This window comes from Somniosus microcephalus, chromosome 9 (assembly GCF_052327205.1).
Source record: "Somniosus microcephalus isolate GS21.2 chromosome 9, FLI_Smic_1.0, whole genome shotgun sequence".
NCBI classification, from domain to species: domain Eukaryota; kingdom Metazoa; phylum Chordata; class Chondrichthyes; order Squaliformes; family Somniosidae; genus Somniosus; species Somniosus microcephalus.
The window spans coordinates 110,673,921-110,697,558 of NC_140995.1; the positions used below are offsets into that span (position 1 = coordinate 110,673,921).

General features: G+C 41.6%; 1 protein-coding gene across 4 annotated transcripts in view; it reads right to left on the reverse strand.

Moving 5' to 3' along the window:
* mtmr9 (myotubularin related protein 9) overlaps nt 1-23,638 on the reverse strand; it is an 83,287-nt gene that overhangs the window by 46,947 nt on the left and 12,702 nt on the right. For 2 of the 4 annotated variants that reach the window (XM_085997016.1, XM_085997018.1), the window contains exons 2-4: nt 21,199-21,307; nt 9,426-9,551; nt 7,208-7,381 (exon numbers count right to left, since the gene is read on the reverse strand). In XM_085997016.1, coding sequence (XP_085853142.1) covers nt 7,208-7,381; nt 9,426-9,551; nt 21,199-21,307 — 409 coding nt within the window. The remainder of the gene's footprint in view (nt 1-7,207; nt 7,382-9,425; nt 9,552-21,198; nt 21,308-23,638) is intronic. The other 2 variants (XM_085997017.1, XM_085997019.1) reach the window with 2 other exon arrangements.

Here is a 23,638-nt window from a genome sequence, read left to right on the forward strand (position 1 = left end):
TATTTTCAAAAATAGCTGTAAAATTTCTGTTGTTGCGCAGGCCTTTGCCAGATTTTTTTTTGAAAATTCAGGTCAGAATCCATAGAAATGCAGCTGCTTTGCAATTTGTTTTCCTGCAAATTTGATGCAACACTAAATGTAGAAACATATCCATCTGAAGACAGAACATTCTAGGTTATGTAAACAAAATTATTGCAAATCAAAAATAACACTCACTTCTGACTCAATCCAAATCACATCCATTCAAAGCACACCTTGCACCACAATACAGTACCATTTAACTGTTCAAACATATTCGGTAATTTAAAATTTTGCCCACAGCAAGTCAGCCCCAATAGGCTTAATGTGCCTCATGACAGCCCTACACACAACTTGAATCAGAATAGGGACCCTGTTCATTTTTTCTCTAACCCAGGGACGCTGCTGCCAACTGCAGTCACTATGGCGAGGCACTGCTCTCCCCACAACAGACATGGGGTAGAGTGAAACATCTACGAGAGATATCCCAATCAGAAAGAGTGAGGCATGGAACTCAGGAAATACTCGTCAGTCCAAACCATTCCTGGAATAGCACACAATCCAGGCACCTCCATACATATGCAGACCACTCCTCAAGAAAGTCAGAAGAACAAAAGGTCATCCACCTGAAATGTCAACTCGGTTTCTCTCTTCACAGATGCTGCCTGACTTGGAGTATTTCAGCATTTTCTGTTATCAAATCACCCTGCTGTTTCCAATTTCTGTGCAACATACCAACTACCCGAGTGAACCAATGTATACTGTACCATATGACACACTGTACATAAAATATATGCATGCACTTCTTTCTTGAAAAACATGTTGCTGAAGGGGGTCTTATGTTTGCAGTGGGGCCGCAGGGAAATGTTTCAGGAATGTGAACTCAGGCATTGTGCCTGGAGTTAGTCAGGCCCAGGTCATGGAGACTGACTACACTGTTCAAGGAACTGATTATTGGAAACTCAAAGTTGGGAAAAAACCTCCTAGGATAATGCTAAACTGATGAAATATTCAACAAGAACTACAAATCTACCATAGAAAAAAAGAGAACTCTCCTGCACTTCTTCGAAATAGTGCCGTGGGACCAGAGATGGCAGACGGGGCCTCGGTTTAACGTCTCATCTGAAAGATGGCACCTCTGACAGCACAGCACGCCATCAATACTGCACTGAACTGTAGGCCTAGATTGTGGGCTCAAGTCTCTGCTGTGGGACTGCAAGGGGTTGAAACATTTTTCTTCTTCAGTTGTATGATTGTGAAAGATAAAAGTTCTCAGAAATAAGAACAAGTAAAGCGCGAGAGGGAGTGTTCCATTTATCTAGCGCCTTTCACGACCCAAAGACATCCCATAGCCCTTACAGCCAACAAAATACATTTTAGGTGCAGTCACTGTTGTCATGTAGGAAACACAGCAGCTGGTTTGCACACAGCAAGATCCCGCAAACAGCAATGTGATAATAACCAGATAACCTGTTTTAGTAATGTTGGTTGAGGGATTAATATTGGCCAGTACATCGGGGAGATCTCCCCTGCTCGTCTTGGAAATAGATCCATGGGATCTTTTATGTTCACCCGAGGGGGCAGACAGGACTTCTGTTTAACATCTCATCCAAAAGATAGTACTTCCGACAGTACAGCTCTGCCTCAGTACTGCTTTGAAGCGTCAGCCTAAAACTTGTGCTCAAGTCTCTGGAGTGGGACTTCAACCCATAATCTTTTGACTCCATGGCGAGAATGCTACCCACTGAGCCAAGGCCGACACCTATAAATACTGCGAATCCAACATGGGAGATTGGAAAAAATATTTTATAATGTAGAGAAGAGGGAGGGAAGAACAATGTTACTTTTTTTTTTATATTCATTCATGGGATGTTGGCATCGCTGGCAAGGCCATCCCTAATTATCCGAGAATGTGGTGGTGAGCCACCTTCTTGAACTGTAGTCCACGTGGTGAAGGTACTCCCAACAGTACGGTTAGAGAGGGAGTTTGAGGATTTTGACCTAGTGACTATGAAGGAACAGCAATATATTTCCAAGTCAGGATGATGTGTGACTTGGAGGGGAACTTGCAGGTGGTGGTGTTCCCCTACGTCTACTGTCCTTGCCCTTCTAGGTGCGAGAGGTCGCGGGTTTGGGAGGTGCTGTCGAAGAAGCCTTAGCGAGTTGCTGCAGTGCATCTTGTAGATGGTACACACTGCAGCCATGGTACACCGGTGGTGGAGGGAGTGAATGCTTAAGGTGGTGGTTGGGGGCTGCTTTGTCCTGGATAGTGATGAGCTTCTTGTATGTTAAGTTTTGTAAAGTGGTGGGTAAATAGTGTTACCAATATATTTGTTAGCCTGTTTTACTAGTGAAGTAATATACTGTTTCAGTAAATTTTCTGTATTACACCAATGAGAAATCAGAAATCGCATTCCATGTCCTGGGCTGTCTATGAGCAATGCCACAAGAAATCTTCATGCACTTATTAATCTCAATTAATTTTAAGAGAGACATTTGGGGGTGATATGCCCTGTGTATTTGCTCCCAGAAACACAGGTAATCTGATTGTAAAGCAAATACCACACGTAAAAGATAGAGTAAACTCAGGTGCAAGTGTGTTGTGCACATAATTATGCTATGCTCAAATTTCCTCCATCTTTTACATACATCTAGCAATCCTTGCCCCTGAATGCACCCCGGCTCGCTATAATGCCTCCATCCCCAGGCTAAAGAGCCGTACACCAATGTTCCCGTTAAGCTGCACTTGCTGGCTTCACAATGGGAAAAACCGCGCATGTGCGGGAATTTGAATGGGCTGCACACCCAAAAAGAGAACATTTAAAATGGGTGTATAATTAAGCCGAGGATTTGAGGTGCAGCAACAAATAGTAATTTTTCTGGGGATAAGCAATTAAAAAAAAAAAATCCTCAAGACCTGCACTGTATTTTCTGTTTCTTTGAATGCATTTTTATGGCTTCAGTGCGAGTCATATTAAAAATGGAAAAGCTTCACAACTGCATGTTCTTAAACATGTTGTGTCTAATGTGAATGAATGATGGTTAGATGGTTCAAAGCTTAAAGAAGGAATATATGGTCTATGTTCTGTGGTTTCCTGAGCCTGATTGTTTACACTGTTTGCTTACCCTGATTTTTACATTTGGCATATGTTAGAGATTGGCAGGAAATTTAAGCATAAATTGACATTAGGAAAATGGGTGTAACCGAGTGTAATTTCCCATTATGTCCCCACAGGAAATTTCACCCCTTTAGGGAGCAACTTCCTTTCCCTTTAAGGAACAAGATCAAAGCCAAATAGAAACAAAACCTTTTGGACTAAACAAAACAAGTCGCTTAGAACAATTAATCACTTACAACATTTCAACTCCGTGCATGCCAAAGAAAAAGGTCAACAGAAACTAAAAATACTGAGAGTTATACAGTGCCATCAAAATATTAATTACAGAATACTTTTGCTATGGAGCTGCTTGACACTTATTCTGTGTTTACAGCAGCTCTGACGATGGATGATGCTAGTCACCAGATTTATATGGCGCGATTATAGCTCGTTTTTTTTTGCCATTACTTTACAATGTTTTAGGTGGGTGTCTTCCAAAGGATGTTTACCACTGTTATGCCTCGAAGTCTAGAACTCTACGTAGAAAAATGTTAAAATCCAAATCATTTATACAGTTACAGTGAACTGGCCTTCCCTATTAAATCAACCACAGCAACTAAACTGCTAAATTGACTCTGTAGAATCGAATAAATTCAGAATTTGACATTAATATCTGCAGTGAATTAATAGAAAGTATGTTTTTCTTCACAATCTCTTTTGCTGAGTTCTGCTCAATTTTAGAACGATAAATTAGAAATGTTGAGGAATTCAATATTAAGTGACACTAGGCCACTTGAACAATTTATGTTGCATACCAAGGAATACGAAACAATTTCATACATGAAGTTAGCTTATGTAGCATTTACAAAGGATAATGCAGTTCTCAGAATCCACAAGTTTGAGTCCCCTACTTTTGCTCTTATACCAGTTAGGAGATGTAACAGTATGTATAAATGAAACATTCTAGCTCAGGCAGAAGAAAAACTGGCCAAACTACTCTTCCCAAAAATGTCCACTGTTCAACCACTAAAGCATCAAATTTATACTCTGTAATCCAACTTATTGAAATTTAGGAGAGGTTTCCTTTGGAGGAGATGTTAAACTGAGCTCCAAGCTGCCTGTTCAGGTGGACATTAAAATCTCTTGGCACTATTCAAAGGAATGAAGGGGGGTTCTCCTACTGTCCTGATCAACATCCCCCACTCAACCAATGTTGAGTGGGGCACGATTTAATACACACACACAACCATTTTCATATTGATGTTTTGCCACTGTGTTCTATAGCCACGGTCTTCCGCAGCCAATGATCAGATGAAATTACAAGTTGATGGATTTTGTTAAACCAGTGGCTAGAAAGACCAGCTGTTCACCTGGTCTTGGTGTCTACTAATCGAATACTGGCTACTACAGGTGCTACTGTACTAACAAAAATTTTCAGAACACTCCTGCTGACATCTATAGATGACATCATGGCACAATGTTTTATATAGTGCCTTTAACATAGTAAAACGTCCCAAGCCGTTTCATAGGAGTGTTAAACAATATTTGACACCGAGCCACATAAGGAGATATTAGGACAGATGACCAAAAGCTTGGTCATAGAGGTAGGTTTTAAAGAGTGTCTTAAAGGAGGTGAGAGGTAGAGAGGCAGAGAGGTTTATGGCCTAAGCATCTGAATGCACAACCAGTGGAATGAAGTGCAGTGCAAATTCAGGAGAGCAGCATTCGGCGGCTGCTCTCCCAAGACACAGCATGTCGTGTAAAAGGACCGTATCATTTTTATTTTCCCCTATGGATATGGTCATCCCATGATTGGATAACATTACTGTTTGAACCCAAGGTTTCCCAGCAAGAGAAAGCATTCTCACTCACTCTCAATTTAATGACTGTTAACACAACAATCCACCCATCAGTCTGCCGAGAGCCAGTGAAAGCACAGACCCAATAAGGTTGTGACTAAGAAGGTTAATTTGCTGTGCTTTATAATGCAGAATTACATTTCTTTGATAGAGTTCTCTAAATACAGTTACAAAAGATGAGCCGACATTTTATCTTGCCATGCTGAAGAGTCAATGTTGAATCTAATATAGTTGTGATGCAGAAATGAAGAAATTGTCATTTATCTTCATTCAAATTTGGACTCATAAATCAGTCTGGTCTACACTAAGCAGACAAGCAGATACTGGAGAGAGAAAAAAATAAATCCAGATTTCTTGGACAAAAGAAAGCAAATAGATAATTGAATCCTGCAACAAGATGCAAAATGGCTGCAGTGGCAGTGAAAAGGTAAAAGGAAAGGGCAGAGAGATATCACAGCAAAGTGACTCATCACCTCATTTGATACCGAGCCACAGAAGGAGATATTAGAGCAGATGACAAAGCTTGGTCAAAGAGGTAGGTTTTAAGGAGCGTCTTAAAAGGAGGAAAGAGAGGTAGAGAGGCGGAGAGGTTTAGGGAGGGAATTCCAGAGGTTGGGGCCTTGGCAGTTGAATGCACGGCCACCAATGGTTGAGGAATTAAAATCAGAGATGCTCCAGAGGCCAGAATTAGAGGAGCGCAGATATCTCGGAGGGTTGTGGGCCTGGAGGGGATTAGAGAGATAGGGAGGGGCGAGGCCAAGGAGGGATTTGAAAACAAGGATGAGAATTTTAAAATTGAGGTGTTGCTTAGCCAGGAGCCAATGTAGGTCAGCGAGCACAGGGGTGATGGGTGAACGGGACTTGGTGCGAGTTAGAACAAGGACAGCAGAGTTTTGGATCACCTCAAGTTTACTTAGGGTAGAATGTGGGAGGCCAGCCAGGAGTGCATTGGAATAGTCAAGTTCAGCATTAACAAAAGGCATGGACGAGGGTTCCAGCAGGTAACAAAATGCAAGTTTAGCCACCACTCTCATAACTATCATTAGAGTGGATTCACAAGCATTTTCTAGAAGATTTATAAATCACAATTTGAATTTTAAAAAGTTGGAGAGTAATTGTAAAATAGTAAGCTCCAAGAGGAGTCAGATCAAATATATTTAAGAATACCTGGGGTAGGGTCTCAACTTCATCATATAACTACAGTGATTGTCATTAAAGCACATAGCTCTTTTAAAAGGTTGGGAAGTTTATATTAAGCAAGCATAATCTGTTTTTGCCACAATTTCTTGTTCATTTCTTTCCTTATGTTAGCTCTACCTAGATCAACTAAAAGTTTTGCATACTTTAACATAAATTGGTGTATACCTAAAGCCAATAATGATGCTTCCTAAATATATAAACAACTACCACACTAGTTTCAGTTATATAACATGCAAAAATCCAAGTTATATACACCTGATTTTACACAGGGAAAGAGATTATTGGAAGAAAATGTCATCTCAGAAATTTGTATAGTCTGGTATGAACATACTGGAAGAACATTTCTGTTATGCTTTTACTTAAAAAAGGTAACAGACATTTTGAAATATTAATGGCTTCACACTTTTATCTTAATATGACGATGATTAAGTGGTCAAGATTTCCCACTGCTCTCTGGCTAATTTGGGGATTTGACTATCAAACTGATGACACATTTTCTCCAATGCAATCATCAACAATGTCACATCATGTTTAATCAGTTAAAAATAGTTTAAGAAATCATTGCTAAAGTGCATGTCATACAGCTTTACAAGTCAAAAGCAAAAACATAATTCAGTTTATGGCTGTGTGCAGTAATGTGAGCAACTTGCAGAAATCGAGATGAAAGTTCAACAACTCCAAATCTATACAATAAACTCGTCAGTAAAAATTTACTGTGTGTTGTAGGACAGCTGAGGGACGATAAAAACATGGAAATTGCATCAGCATAATACTTCTGCATTTTCATCAATAACTCAAACATCAAGCCCTATTTTTATGAAACTTGGAAGAGTATGCATGTTATTATGAAAGGTATATGGAAATCAGATCATAAAACACTTTACCCTGCAACTTCCACCCTTATGAAACTTGGAAGTTACAGTTTAGCCAGTGTATGTGGATAGATACGAGAAATATGAATTGATAGAGCTGGAAGATGACAGTATTTAGTGAGTTTAACAGACAAAAACTATAACCATCTTACATGCTCACCATTCCATTCTTTTTGTGGTAGTAGCTGAGGACAGGAAAGCGACCACCATAGCGAAATGTAGCAACTTTTTTCAGAATCTCATCACTGATCGACTTTGGCACCATGACAATAGGAGGATAGGAGGGGCAGACAGCGAAATCTTTGTTAACATAGCTCAGTCTCCATTCATTTGTCTGAGAGAAGAAATTAACAAATATCTATTGTATAATTCAAAAAGCTTCCTTACAGATTAAAGAACTTACTTGCAACAAAAAAAAATGCATCTTTGGATTGGATTTTAAAAGATTCACACCAACAGACTGTTCATATTTTTTAGTAAATTAAGTATGTACCAGTGAGATGACATTTTTTTGGGAATGTCTAGGTTTGTAATAACAACATTGACCTTTTGTACAGCATTGAGTACAAGTGCAGCATACTGAATATCCTTTGTTGCTTTCAAAATAATGTTACACGGGTTTTCCCCCACTCCACAAGAAAATCTTTTTTTTTAATCCCTCTATACTTAGACAAATTAGCCAAGACAAAGGAGCTCCTGTTCCAAATAAAAATGTAACTTCTTTCTTTCAAATGATTCAAATTCTCGTCTCAAGTCCAAAGCAATGCTACAACTTGAAAATATCAATCCATTTAATTTTCTACCTCCAATTCTTCATTGCTGTTTTCTCTATTTTCCAAGATTGTGGTGAACCAAGATCTGAACTGCAATCACCAAGGAAATACTTTTTTTTTATAAAAAGGAAATGTAATTACTGACCTGCTGTTTAGTATGTAGTTCATAAATCCGAGGACAACATATGTTAAAAAGTAGACGAATGGATGGTTGGTGGTGAGCTACAGGCAGTATTACGAAAAAGTGCTCTGTGATTTGAAATGACAGCAGGGCTTGAGCAGTTTAACATAAGTAGAACAGCTGGGCAGAAATGTTCCCTTCAACATATCTGACAGCAAAGTCTTTTCATTTGAGTGTTTATCCACAGCACTATTACCAGTGGTATGTGACATTCAGCAACTCTAGGAGCAACCGTTTTGCCTGAGCCAGCAGCCATGCTGGTACGAGTCAGGTAAAGGTTAAAGTAAAATTGAAACATTTAAATTTTTGTGTCCATGGCAGATCCCCTGAACTGCTCCCCATCCCACACCCTTGTGCGCTGTTCTGGCCCTTGCAACTTTCCACCCCCTACCCCGCCCGAGAACGTTCCTTTGGCCAACAGTTACCGAAATGTCAACAGCAACTTCCTCTGCCCCCAGAACATTCCTCCACCTGGCAGACCCTCTCCTATTATTTACTTGTTCAGCCGATCGCTTGGCCTATCGGCCCTTTCACCAACACGCTGACTCACCAGCCTGCTCATTCATAGGCCTTCCCTTAGCCAAGCCACTATCTTCTGCCTGCTTCCACAAGGTCCTACACCTAAGAATCCAGTCATATTTTCTACCCCGATCAACTATACCTGTGCCTTTTTTCGCCTCCTCCAATGGAACATCCCCTTTTAATAGCTTCCCTAACACCATCTCTGCGTTCTTTGCCCACACCACTTAGCAGTTTGACTCGCCCCCACTCCCACTGACTAACATCTTAAGTAGACTGTACAATCAACTGTTAGCGTCATTTGTTGCAGGGCTTTCCTGTGTATATAGGAATCCTTATAGTGGCTAGGAATCTTGAATCCTTCATTAGCGGTAAATAAACACTTAAAATAACAAAATTGTAATAAATTAGAGATGCAACTCTTACAGATCGTGATTTGTTCTTTGCATGTTATAATTACATGAAAGCCAGCCATTTGCGAAGAGAATGAATAGCAACTTTTGAAAATAGCTACCTTCTGAAGTTTACATGGTAGCTGCTCAAGGGGCTGAATGGCCTACTCCTGCTCCCATGTTTCCAACGCCGCTACCAAGAGTTGGGCAAAAAGATTCCGAATAAATTTTTGATTCAAGTATTTGAGAGAGTCTATGAGAAGAGTATCTCTGAAAATGGACATTAGTTACTCAACTTTTTAAACAGAACTTCCCAACACATTGAAGTAGTACTTTTCAAACACTCAGCCTATTCTTTCCAAGAGCAATCCTGCACTGAAATTCTCCATCAAGAATTCCCTTAAGTGCCATGGCAGACTGTACCTTTGTATAATGCATAACCAAAACTCAAAACACAAATAGCTGGATCAAACTCATACTGTATTTGTAACTACTTTTTAAGCTTGGACTCACCAATGCAGAAAGCAAAGTAAACTCATGTTCTGGAAGGAAGGAGTGCCATCCATCTTCTAAGACCTCAAACATGGGCCGATAAAAGAAAGGATACATCAATGTGGTGGAATCCAGAGTAGATAAGGCCTGAACAAGGAAAAACAGTTGTAAACCAAGTTACCTTTTTTAAAAAAAAGTCCACATGTATTTTCCAGCAGCAGTCACTGGATAGCAATCACCAACAGGAACCTGGCTGATTTGTCCTAGGGAGCTTCGGCCAATTGCAGCATCCCAACATCCAATAGCCTAGCTGTGATTGTTAACTAGCACAGACCAGGAACTGAACCGAGGGCTGAATACTACACCAGATAATGCCTTTATCCATTAACCATCAAGGGAACTTTCATCTTAATTATAATCTGTTTAATGTCTCATCCGAAGAACAGCACCTCAAACATTGCAGCCCTCCCTCAGTACTGGAGTACCAGTCAGATTTGGAGCTTAAGTCCTGGAGTGCGGCATGAAGTCACAATCTGAGATAAGTGTGCTCATAACTGAGCCAAGCTGATAAGTTAAATATCACAAAACATTTAATTTCTGTTGATGCTTCATTGACCAAAACTGCAAGTGTCTTCTATTGCAGGGACTGCCAACCCAGTAACTGCCATTACAGATTATGACAAAACCAAGTTAAGACACCATTCATGCTGAAGTTTCTCAGTGTGAATTTCACCAATCTCAACAGGCTTATCGGCAGGGGAGAGCAGAAACAGGTTTCCGATTACCATTTTACACAAGTAAACTTCCTATAAGATTCATGAAGAATAAGTGTTGATGTGCTCCATGAAACGCGCCACAATTTCTGGAATGTTCTGCTAGATATTCCATGGGCCCTAAAGCAGAAGGCCAATTACATCAGCTTCACCCTTTGAGGCTAAGCTGGCCAAGACTTTAAAGTAGACACCCTTTGGCTGCTGACTGCAAAATTCATATACACTTTGAAACTGCCTGTGTGTCTCAGCAAACTAGTCCCTCACGTCTGTGAAATGAAGTCTCTGCCCACGGAGCTGTCAATTCCAGATGGCATTAGCCAATCTTTAAAGGACGCAGAAAGAGCTGTCAAACTAAGTCATTAACCCAGACTGGGATCTACCCTTTGAACTGTGGGCAGATAATATACACATCATGATTTAATTAAATCAGAATAGCTACTCAATAATGAAAGGAAGCAATCTATATTAATGGCCAAAGATGCTCACCAAAGAATGCAACCACCCCAGTTAACTGACCTGAGTTTCTTTTATTCTTAGCTCCATCAATCCACAAATGTAAGCAATACCGATTTTATTTTCTAAAATCAGGTGAATTTGACTGGAAATCCATTTTGCACCTTGCATGTATTTCTGACGGCAAAAATCTCTCAGCAGGATGAATCTGCCTGTTTTACGAGAGCTTCATTCACACTTTAAAATGTGGGTTTGGACATCCTGCACGCAATTTAATTATGTTCGCGCATGAAAGACACTCAGGATAGATTGTGGGCATTAATTGTTGCAAGCAACTGCAAAGTTGACAGAATTTCATTTAACAGGTACAGTAATATAAATATAATAACTGTATTTTGGCCATTTCTGGACTGTTCTTGTTTTCCTGTGTTTGCTCCTAAGTCTTTGTGCCACCAGCACAATTACTACCACCAATGCAAATGATCCTATACCAGTTTTTAGAAGGAAGAAGAGGACAATCAATGGAGATATACCAAGTAGGTCATGCTGCAACAGAGGAGTTGTGTGTCCACCTGCTCGTACCTGCTCTTTCAAGAAGTGCACTAACTTTGCTTTGTCAGATGATCAGTGATTGGGGAGGCCGCGATTCCAAAACACACTGACAACAGACTTGAAGGTATGAGTATGACTTACCATATTGTTGGATGTTTCTTCATGAACACCATAATCATACGTACGTTATGCTTCAAGTCGTACTGCATGAAAGAAAACATGCCAGTGTATTCAACAGTTAGCCGCACCAACCAAGATGCCAACCGTACCTGCAAGTATTGCTACAACTATCCAATGTCTGAATCAGCAGATAACAAAGTGCAGAGTTGTGTTCTGTTGCAAAGACATCTGCAGTTAGCATGCAACATAGGGCTAGTTCAGCTAGTGTTAATGCTAGTCAGCTGAAACCTCCGTCCTGCCTACACCTCCTTACAGGCATGCTTCAATACTGACCTGTGGGGAGGGTCAGCTAGAATAACAAACAAGGCCACCTTCCTCACGCAAAACCACATCTGCTTCTGCAGTCATTAAACAGAGGGTCAGGTGCTGGCCTGCTCCGTCACTTGCCTGCAGATCTGTTGGCACATTGGGTTTCCTTTCACTTGATTTCTGCCCTTCACTTCTTAGCCATCGCCCCCTTCAGCCTTGGCATTAGTTTCCAATGCATTGAAATGCCTCTTGAGCTTTCCAGATAGCTGCAAGGACTTTTGTCCCCTTACTCCAGATATTTCCCATTAGTTGTCCACGTCCCTTTAAAATTTCACCTACACTGAGTTTTCTGCTCCCAACCAGTGTGCAGCCTGCACATGTCCAAATTTGTACCTGGAGCACGGCATAATTGTAATAAGGAGCTGACTATAGAGAACTGTGTGCAAAGAGCACACTTCACTACAGGTGAGCTTTCTAACCATTTGGTAGTAAATTCCCTTGAGTATCGAAGATTGAGAGATGATCTGATCTAGAGGTTTAAAGTGTTAAAAGGGTTTGATAGGATAGGTAATGAGAAACTATTTCCTCTGGTGGGGAAATCAAGAACAAGGAGCCATAATCTTAAAATTAGAGCCAGGCCATTCAAGAGCATTTTTTCCACACAAAAGGTAGTAGAAATCTGGAAAACTCTGCCCCAAAAGTCTGTGGATGCTGGATCAATTGGAGCTTTCAAGACAGGCAGTTTTCTGTTCGGCAAGGATATCGAGGGATATGGAGCAAAAACACGTAAATGGAGTTGCGGTGCGGATCAACCATGATCGAAGTGAATGGCGGAGCAGGCACGAGGGGCTGAACGGCCTATTTCTGCTCCTAATGTTCCTGGTAAACTACACCAATATTGGAAAATCCATCTTTGGCAATCAATTGCCTGGTTACAAAATAAGACCAATGTGATGCTGCTATTCCCACTCTCATTGGTCCTGAACAATCATGTCCTTTCAGTTGGATTTCAATTACTTCTTGCAATGATACCCCTTGGTGAGAACATATTCAGAACTAATCACCCAAAGCTGGTCTCACAGATTAAAGGGGATCCTGATAGATGAGCCTTCTTGCCAAACCCCTGGGGCCATCTAGAGAATATGAATAATTAAAAGTTAATGCACTTCTTCATTTGACAATACCTTTTTTTAAGAATGGCAGAAAATTTGAGTTTTGCAAAGCTTAGTTGGGAAAGGGATAAACAGGGAGAGGGCTGGTGTTGCCTTGTATTTATCAGTGTAGCTCAGGTCAGTCGTCTGCTCTCCTGCTTTCTGCCTGGTTCAAACAAGAAACTCATCAATGAGCAAACACCTTTACTGAATGAACATTAGCTCTTTTCTACTTAAAAAATGACAAAAAAAACTTTCCCCAATGTATGCGGGGAGGGGGGGGGGGGGGGGGGGGAAAAGAGTGACACTTTCAAAGTTTGCCTCCTTGTCATTTTGAAAAAAATTGAAGCTTTTCCATCAAGAGATCATCCAAACGGCTTCTATATGCATATAAATAGTAAAAGAGTAGCAAGAGAAGGGGGGAGGCCGATTGGGGACCAAAAAGGAGACCTATGCATGGAGGCAGAGGGAATGGCAGAGGTACTAAAGGAGTACAGGAAACTTTGTGCTATCCGGCACCGACGGGACCGAGCTGTTGCCGTCCCATCAAAACTGCCGGACAAACCAGCGCTAATGTTGAAACATAGAGATTTTGAGCTCTGTATCTGGCAACAAACCCTGTTGCTTAGCAACAGCTTCTAAAGTCGGCCGTACCTTGCAAGCGTCTCTGTAGCTTAGCAACAGCTTCAGCAAGACCTTGCAGAGCCTGACTGGTGAAAAATAAGCAACGAAAAGAAAAAGAAAAACTAACGAAACGGCTCCTGATTTATGCCGGTGGCTCGAGCATTCCGGACAGTTAACCTCCGGATAAACCAAAGTTTCCTGTACTTTGCATCTGTCTTCACCAAGAGGATGCTTCCATGGACAGTGAAGGAGGAGCTATTAGAAAGGCTGGCTGTACTTAAAGTAGATAAATCACCAAGAGCGGATGGGATGCATCCTAGGATGCTGAGGGAATTGAGGGAGGAAATTGCGGAGGTACTGGCCATAATATTCCAATCCTCCTTAGATACAGGACTGGAGAACTGCAATTGTTACACCATTGTTCAAAAAAGGGTTTAAAGATAAAGCCAGCAACTACAGGCCAGTCAGTTTAACCTCAGTAGTAGGGAAGCTTTTAGAAACAGTAATCAGGGACAAAATGAACAGTCATTTGGACAAGTGTGGATTAATTAAGGAAAGCCAACACGGATTTGTTAAAGGCAAATCGTGTTTAACTAACTTGATTGAGCTCTTTGATGAGGTAACAGAGGGTCGATGAGGGTAATACAGTTGACAGTGTCCAAAAGGCGCTCGACAAAGTGCCACATAATAGGCTTGCCAGCAAAGTGGAATAAAAGGGACAGTGGCAACATGGAAACAAAATTGGCCGAGTGACAGGAAACAGAGAGTAGTGGTGAACGGTTGTTTATCGGACTGGAGGAAGGCATATAGTGGTGTTCCTCAGGGGTCGGTTCTAGGACCACTGCTTTTCTTGATATATAATAAATGACTTGGATGTGGGTGTACAGGGTGCAATTTCAAAATTTGCAGATGACACAAAACTTGGAAATATAGTGAACAGTGAGGTGAGTGATGGACTTCAGTAAGCCATAGACAGGCTGGTGAAATGGACGGACACGCAGATAAAATTCAACGCAGAAAAGTGTGAAGTGATACATTTTGGTGGAAAGAATGAGAAGAGGACATGTAAACTAAATGGTACAATCCTGAAGGGGGTGCACGAACAGAGAGACCTGGGGGTATGTGTGCACAAATCATTGAAGGTGGCAAGGCAGGTTGAAAAAGCAGTTAAAAATGGGCACGGGATCCTGGGCTTCATGAATAGAGGCATAGAGTACAAAAGTGTAGAAATTATGAATCAATCAGTATAAAACACGTTCGGCCCTAACTGGAGTACTGTGTCCAATTCTGGGAACCACCCTTTAGGAAGGATGTGAAGGCCTTAGAGAAGGTGCACAAAAGATTTACGAGAATGGTTCCAGGAATGAGAGACTTCAATTACGTTGATAGACTAAAGAAGCTGCGGTTGTTCTCCTTGGAGCAGAGAAGGTTGAGGGGAGATTTGATAGAGGTGCTCAAAATCATGAGGGGTCTGAACAGAGTTGATAGAGGGAAACTGTTCCCAGTGGCAGAAGGGTAGAGAACCAGAGGACACAGATTTATTGTGATTGGCAAAAGAACCAAAGGCGACATAAGAAAAAACATTTTTACGCAGCAAGTGGTTAAGATCTTGAATGCACTGCCTGAAAGGGTGGTGGAGGCAGATTCAATCACAGCTTTCAAAAGGGAGTTGGATAAGTATATGAAGGAAAGAAATTTGCAGGGCTACAGAGAAAGGGCAGGGGAGTGGGACTATCTTAAGTGCTCTGGCAGAGAGCCGGCATGGGCTTGACAGGCCGAATGGCCTTCTGCCATGCTGTAACCATTCTACGATTTTATTTCTTCAATTCATCGGAGGCTCTAACAAACCCAAAATTCCATACCCTAAAATTTTTCAGAACATGTAAATTATTCACCCCAAAAAGCTTGTCCACCTTTTTGATTGATCTGCATTCTGTCACCCCTCTCCAGAAACACCTCCCACTGACCCTTGAACCTACTGATACTGACCACGTCACTGGCCTTTCATAGTTGCCTTCTCATGATTACGTGGTCACAACTTCACTTAGTGCTCCAGATGGGGTCTGACCAACACCTAATACAGAATACAAACTTCAGATTTGTACTCTTCCCACCTGCTAATGCACCCCAGTACTTTGAGGAAAATGCACTGTAAATTGCCCAAAATGTGTCCTCAAGATGGAGTTTCAGCTAGAAAGAAAGGGTTAACGGTGGATAGGCAATGGCAAACATTCAAAGACCGCGTGGATGAACTACAGAATTTGTTCATCCCAGTTTGGCATAAAAATAAAGCAAAAAAGGTGACTCAACTGTGGCTAACGAGGGAAATTAGGGATAGCATAAGATCCAAGGAGAGGACATATAAATTGGCCAGAAAAAGCAGTAATCCAGAGGATTGGGAGCAGTTTAGGATTCAACAAAGGGATTAATTAAGAAAGAGAAAATAGAATATGAGAGTAAGCTTTCAGGGAACATAAAAACTGACTGTAAAAGCTTTTATAGATATGTGAAGAGAAAAAGATTGGTGAAGTCAAGCGTAGGTCCCTTGCAATCAGAATCAGGGGAATTTATAATGGGGAACAAAGAAATGGCAGACCAATTAAATACATATTTTGGTTCTGTCTTCACAAAGGAGGACACAAATAACCTCCCAGAAATGTCGGTGAACATAGGGTCTGATGAAAGGGAGGAACTGAAAGAAATCAGTATTTGTAGGGAAATGCCGTTAGGGAAATTGATGGGGTTGAAGGCCGATAAATCCCCAGGGCCTGATAATCTACATCCTAGGGTACTTAAGGAAGTGGCCCGAGAAATAGTAGATGCATTGCTGATCATCTTCCAACATTCGATGGAATCTGGAACAGTACCCATGGATTGGAGGGTAGCTAATGTTACCCTCACTATTCAAAAAAGGTGGTAGAGAAAAAACAGGGAAATACACACCGGTAAGCCTGACATCGGTAGTGGGGAAAATGCTAGAGTCCATTATAAAAGATGTAATAGCACAGCACTTGGAAAACAGTGACAGGATCGGACAAAGTCAACATGGATTTACAAAAGGTAAATCGTGCTCGACTAATCTACTGGAATTTTTTGAGGATGTAACTAGTAAAATAGATAAGGGAGAACCAGTGGGTGTGGTGTATTTGGACTTTCAGAAGGCCTTCGATAAGGTCCTGCATAAGAGATTAGCGTGTAAAGTTAAGGCACATGGGATTGGGGCAAGGTATTGACTTGGATAGAGAACTGGTTGGCAGATAGAAAGCAAAGAGTTGGAATAAACGAGTCTTTTTCCGAGTGGCAGGCAGTGACTAGTGGGGTACCGCAGGGATCGGTCCTTGGACCCCAGCTATTCACAATATATATTAATGATCTAGACAAGGGAACTAGATGTAATATCTCCAAATTTGCAGACGACACAAAGCTGGGTGGGCGTGTGTGCTGTGAGGAGGATGCCAAGAAACTACAGGATGATTTGGACAGGTTGGGTGATTGGGCAGAAGCATGGCAGATGCAATATAAAGTGGATAAATGCGAGGTTATCCACTTTGGTGTCAAAAACAGGAAGGCAGATTATCTGAATGGCAATAGATTGGGAGAGGGGGAAGTGCAACGAGACCTGGGTGTCCTTGTGCACCAGTTGCTGAAGGTAAGCATGCAGGTGCAGCAGGCGGTTAAGGCGGCAAATGGTATGTTGGCCTCCATAGCAAGAAGGTTTGAGTACAGGAACAAGGATGTCTTGCTGCAGTTGTACAGGGCCTTGGTGAGACCACACCTTGAGTATTGTGCGCAGTTTTGGTCGCCTTATCTGAGGAAGGATATTCTTGCCATGGAAGGAGTTCAGCGAAGATTCACCAGGCTGATACCTGGGATGGCAGGAATGGCATATGAGGAGAGATTGTGTCGATTGGGCTTGTACTCGCTGGAGTTTAGAAGAATGAGAGGGGATCTCATTGAAACTTATAAAATTCTGGCAGGACTGGACAGACTAGATGCAGGGAGGATGTTCCCGATGGTCGGGGAATCCAGAACCAGGGGTCACAGTCTAAGGATAAGGGGTAAGCCATTTAGGACAGAGATGAGGAGGAATTTCTTCACCCAAAGAGTGGTGAACCTGTGGAATTCTCTACCAGAGAAGGCAGTAGAGGCCAATTCATTAAATATATTCAAGAAGGAGTTGGATATATTTCTTAAGGCTAAAGGAATCAAGGGGTATGGGGAGAAAGCAGGGACCGGGTACTGAACTTGGATGATCAGCCATGATCGCATTGAATGGCGGAGCAGGCTCGAGGGGCCGAATGGCCTACTCCTGCTCCTATCTTCTATGTTTCTATTAAGGAATGAGCTCAGGAATAGTTTGTTAGTGTGACATAAATATGCCATACCTTATCTGGTCCTCTATAAGGCCCTTTGTTAAAGGCAAATTGACAAGTTGAGAGAGTAAAAATAAAACTTGGATGCCTAGTTTTCTGCATCTTATTAACTTTGACATCTTCCATGACACTTGCTTGACTGTTACAAAAGATCAACACCAAAAGTGATAAACCCTTGTTACGTAAGTCATCCAGATTGATACATTGAATTCAAGGTATATAATAGGGTGCTTGGCCCACCTCTCGACAGACTCTCTGATTCTCTTTGTTAGTTAGAAGACAATTCTCTGTCATCTTCTTCTGTATTCTTTATCTAGCAGAAATAGAAGGATACTTCTACAAATAAAAAGTATATTCAAGACAGAGAGGAAGAGGTTATCAACCATTTGTTAGCCACTTTCCATTTCTCAAGAATTGCTCCCAAATTTAACAAAACATGATCAAATTTCAATTCTTCTTGTGGGCGAGGATAGCAACTGTAATCCTGCTTCTCTCATGGAGGTCATGGCTTCTTTGACAGCACCTCCTGAACCCGCAACCTTCACCACCCAGAAGAATAAGGACTGCAGTTGCATGGGAACACCGTCACCTCTCAGTCACACATCACTCCGACTTGCACACACACCACCATTCGTTCATCGCAGGGTCAAAATCCTGGAACTTCCTCCTCAACAGCATTGTGGGAGCACCTTTATACACACGTGCAGCAATGGTTCAAGAAGATGCCCACCACCATCTCTCAAGGGCAATTAGGGATAGGCAATAAATGCCAGCCTTGACAGCAATGCCCACATCTAGAGAATGAATTAAAAAAAGATTTTCCTGCACCAAAATGTGAGAAAGGTGGAAGTATTTTGAAAGCATTTCTCAGCTTTTACTTTCCCATAAAAGCTTCAGCATCTACTTCCAGCTGTGTCAGAAGCTACATCAGGTTAAGTTGAAGACACGAGGTTCAGTTAAAAATGATAGTCCCTGTCTCTGGAGTTACAATCCCCTTTAAAAGACTGGCACACTTGACCAATTTCCATCAGTTCCAGCAAATGCAAGAAAAATTCTCACTGGACTCAAAACACTTTTGTAAATGTGTTGCTAAAGGTATTGAACATTGTTTTGGACAATAAACATAGATGAGCCAGCCTTTCAACCAAGTTTGAACAGTGCCATAACCAAATGCTATTTGTGCACAAACTATTTCTTAGCATGACAAAATTCTAGGTCCCTGAATAAGTGGAAAAGTGATCTTGACTACACTCTTGGAACAAGGAAAGGATTGGAGTGACGTCTGGCAAGTACCCAAAAGAATATTTATTTGCACCAGACTGTGAGAAATTCAAATTTGTACATCATTTCTACTATATCATCCCAGCATTACTCTCGCTATTTCCCCAGAAACACTTAGCATACAGCTAGAACATTTTATAAAGTACAGCACAACCTTATATGATTTACGATTTCTTAATCATGGGATCTTATAGCACAGGAGACCATTTGGCCCACCGATTTTGTTCTGTTTCTCTGAAAGCACTCTTCAATTAGTCCCATTCCCCTATCCTTCAATTAAAAATAAAAATCCATTTCCTTTCTAAAAGCTATTATAGATTCCGCTTCCACTACTGTCGGGCATGTCATGTTTGAACAACACACCAGATAAAAAATTCTCTTAACCTATCCTTTCATTGTTTTGGTGCCAATTTTAAATTTTAAATCTTTCAACTTTCCCCTTGGGTGTCTATATAGTTAATGTGACAAATATATTCTTCTATGCCTGTCAAAAATTCTATTAAAAGGAAAGGGAGACAGCTCTTTTTTGTCTGAGGCATGGACAAACTAGCTTTCCTCAAATAATTTAACGAAAGCCTGGGCTCTGTCTCCAACCTTCCTTAGATTGTCCACAATAGCAGGAGAGATTTATTCCTGCAAAGTACAAGTCTTGATGATCATTATTCAACTATACAAGAATTTGGATTTTTTGGGGGGTAAATGTAGATTGTATTTTGAGGAAGAGAGATGCTGAGACAATTACAGCAACTAAATTGTTGCTCTGCTGTAGGGTCAGCAAACTCAGTACAGATTACAAATTCTTGGAACCTTCAGTGCTACAATGGGCTTTTACCAACTGGAACTTTGGGAGTTCCCAAATATTCTAACTTTATATATCCATAGGGAACCTATCTGACATCACATTCTGAAGTGCTGAATTTTAATATACTAATTCACTTAGTGAATACCATCCATTTCTAGCATATTTTACTGCTCTTTGGTCCTCCCGACTGTTCTTTGCATTATGAGTTACGGTCACTACCCAACTTAGTATCATGAATGACCAATTTTAAAAAGCTGCAAAGTAGTAGAAATGTTCAACAACCTATGCATTTGAAGATTGGATGAGTCTCTTCTCTTAGGCAGTCCCTCAGGAACCAAGGATGACTTGCTTCCACATTAAAAATGAGTTCGCAGGTGACTGATGAGTCCAATGTGGGACCTACAGTCTCTGTCACAGGTGGGGCAGGTGGTGGTTGAAGGGGCAGGTGGGTGGGGTGCTTGGGTTGACGTGCGCTCCTTGCGCTTGACTTCCGCTTGCTCCCGGCGAAGAGACTCGAGGTGTTCGGCGCCTTCCCGGATGCTTCTACTCCACTTTGTGCAGTCTTGGGCCAGGGATTCCCAGGTGTCGGTGAGGACGTTGCACTTTTTCAAGGAGGCTTTGAGGGTGTCCTTGAAGCGTTTCCTCTGCCCACCTGGGGCTCTCTTGCCGTGTCAGAGCTCCGAGTAGAGCGCTTGTTTTGGGAGTCTCGTATCGGGCATGCGTACGATGTGACCCGTCCATCGGAGCTGATCGAGCATGGTCAAAGCTACGATGCTGGGGATGTTGGCCTGAGTGAGAACACTGACATTGGTGCGCCTATCCTGCCAATGGATTTGCAGGATCTTGCGGAGGCAGCGTTGGTGGTACCTCTCCAGTGCTTTGAGGTACCATTGGATGAGTACCTCCAATTTAAAAGAAAAATCTTCATTCAAGCAGGCAAAAGAAGTAGGCGAGGTCGTTAGTGTTTGGAACATGGGATCCAAATTCATATGAACCCACAATCATCTCTACATGCTGCAAGAATCCTATATGAAAGAAGTTTCAGCAGTCTCAATCCACTTTCTGGTGCATTTGTAACTAACCTAAACTAGTCATAATTTGAGATTACTACTGAAAGCTAAAGCACAGCTGAAAATAAAAAAGATTCACACAGCTGCAGTAAGGATGCCTTTGAGGTTAGAATTGAGGCATACTTTGGGGCAGAATAGAGTAACATTCACCTTGCATCTAATTCATGCTAAGTCTGATCCTCAGCACTAAAATTAATCCTTTGAAAAAAAGAGAGATATTGGAGAAGCTCTGTTTCAATAATAATCTACAACAACTTGGAAAACAACAGAAAAAGAAAAATCTCACCTCAATAGAACTGGCGATGTTTAAACATTCTTCCATGCCAGGAATGTCCAGCTGGATAATACGCAGGTCTTTACATTTAATCGTAATTGTACCCAATGTTCCCACAAACCTGAAATTAAAGCACAGACATAAGAACATAAGAAATAGGAGCAGGAGTAGGCCATACGGCCCCTAGGGCCTGCTCCGCCATTCAATAGGATCATGGCTGATCTGAATCTAGACTCGCGTCCACTTCCCTGCCCTCTCCCCGTAACCCCCAATTCCCTTATCTGCTAGGAAAATGTCTATCTCCATTTAAAATTTATTTAATGTTGCAGCTTCCACAGCTCTCTGGGTTAGCAAGTTCCATAGATTTACTACCCTCTGAGTGAAGAAGTTTCTCCTCATCTCAGTTTTGAAAGAGCAGCCCCTTATTCTAAGATTATGCCCCCTAGTTCTAGTCTCACCCATCAGTGGAAACATCCTCACCGCATCCACCCGATCAAGCCCCCTCACAATCTTATAAGAATACAGTATTTGTAATTTTTCAACCTTTTTACTTGCCCCACTTTCAGGTAACGGGCCTTATTAGTGCTAACTCTCTTTCAGCCTAGAATTCAAGATTGTTTAAGTCAAATTTATCCAGAATTCAAGATTGTTCAAGTCAGGTTTATTTAGAACTATTGTTAATGCCACTATGCAGCACCCAAAAGGAGTTTGCGCTGAATGCGGTGGGATGGGTCTCGCTCCGGATGACTTTTCTCTCCAGAGATGGAATATTATACTACCAGAAGGTGTTTCATACTGTGGAGACACAACCAAAATTCTCTCTCATTGTTCAATCCTCCTGCACGACACAGCATCGCCTGACTAAAAGGGTAGTCAAGCGAAGACCCATTTCCAGGTCTCGGCTACTGTTTTTTTATAACTGGAAAATCAAGAGAATTATGATTAGTTCTCTCCCTCAATGAGAGAGCATTGCCCCAAAGGGTCTAGCAATAGCTGCTTTCATAATGGCACTGTTTTAATTAGGATTCTGGAAGACTGGCATTTATGCTGCTTAATTTGGTTCTTTCACCCTGGAGACAGACTCGTAGATCCACGAAAAACTAGATCTAAGGGTAGGAGTCATATTCAGCAACTGGGAGCTAGCATTCAGACAACAGACTCATTGGACTGCACCTATAAAAAAACTAGGTTAAGATTAGTCACAGAGAACGTGCGGAATCATTGTGAAAGATAATTATATTGGGCCAGTAATTCCTGTCCCAACGCACGAGTACGGACGGGGTACTCACGCGTGGGCCCGGAGGAATTGCTGGTTTTCAGCATGCACAGCGCACACGCGGAAAACCGGCATTTCCTCTCCTCTGACCCAAGGGGTTAAGAGGCGGAACGCGTACGACGTATCAGGCAGCGCATGCGTGCTGAACTTCCCTTTTTTTTTTTTTAATTAGAGCTGCCCGTGGGGAAAAGACTCCGGTTTTTACACGTGGAAAAAGCAGCCGTAAGTACTTACTTTTAACAGGTAAGTGGTCTATTAAGTAAAATTAGAAATTTTTTCCACAGGTTCATTTTTTTTGAAGACTTTACAGTAAGGTAAGTCTATTTTTAGCCCTGATTTTTTATATAATTTTTCTCAATTTAAAATTGTTTAAAATAGTTTTTTACAGTTATTTATAGTTTATTTAAGTAGTGCGATGTTTTTTAAAAATTTTCTTTCAAGTTTAAGTAGTGTTTTGGGGCCAGGAGTTTTCATGAGTTTGACAGTTCTTACTATCAAACTCATGAATGAGCTTTTGCAACCTCCCATTGGTTGCCCAGTGCTCACGTGATCCCAGCCGGCTCATCGCACTAAGTACGCCGCTGGGTCACGCACGCACAGCGCGGCAGGACCTGAAGCGGGCCAGTGACAGGAAATGCAATGCGGGCCAGGATTGAAATGTCAGCGCGCCGGGTAAGTGCACATCGGGGGCTTGCACGCGCAGCAAGCCCCCGAACCTAATTTCTGGCCCAAAATGTTGTGCCCTCCTTTGTGTAGTATTTTAGTGCATTAATGTTTTGTGACATTGACTGCCTTTTTTTAAATAAAAAAATTAACTTGCTGATCGCTCATGATTAGATTTTTTTTTAATAAAGTGCCTCATCCTGCAACGACCTCGGCTGGTTACACCCTTTAATTTTCTATCTTTTCTGCTTGTATCTGTTGTGTCAGTGTGTTAATAGAGACACTGAAGGCAGGAGTTGGTTTCACAGGTGTTTACTGAACAAAGTCTGGAGGTGAACTAACTGATACAACACAATATACAGGCTTATATAGCCCGAGTGGCCATTACCGGCATTACAGTACACAGGGGGCTCTGAAAGGCACATACACTACAATTCCTCCCCTTTTAGGCAACCAGTACATCATATTTTAAGTAATCATTAATTATATGTTACAAGAATAATCTACACATTG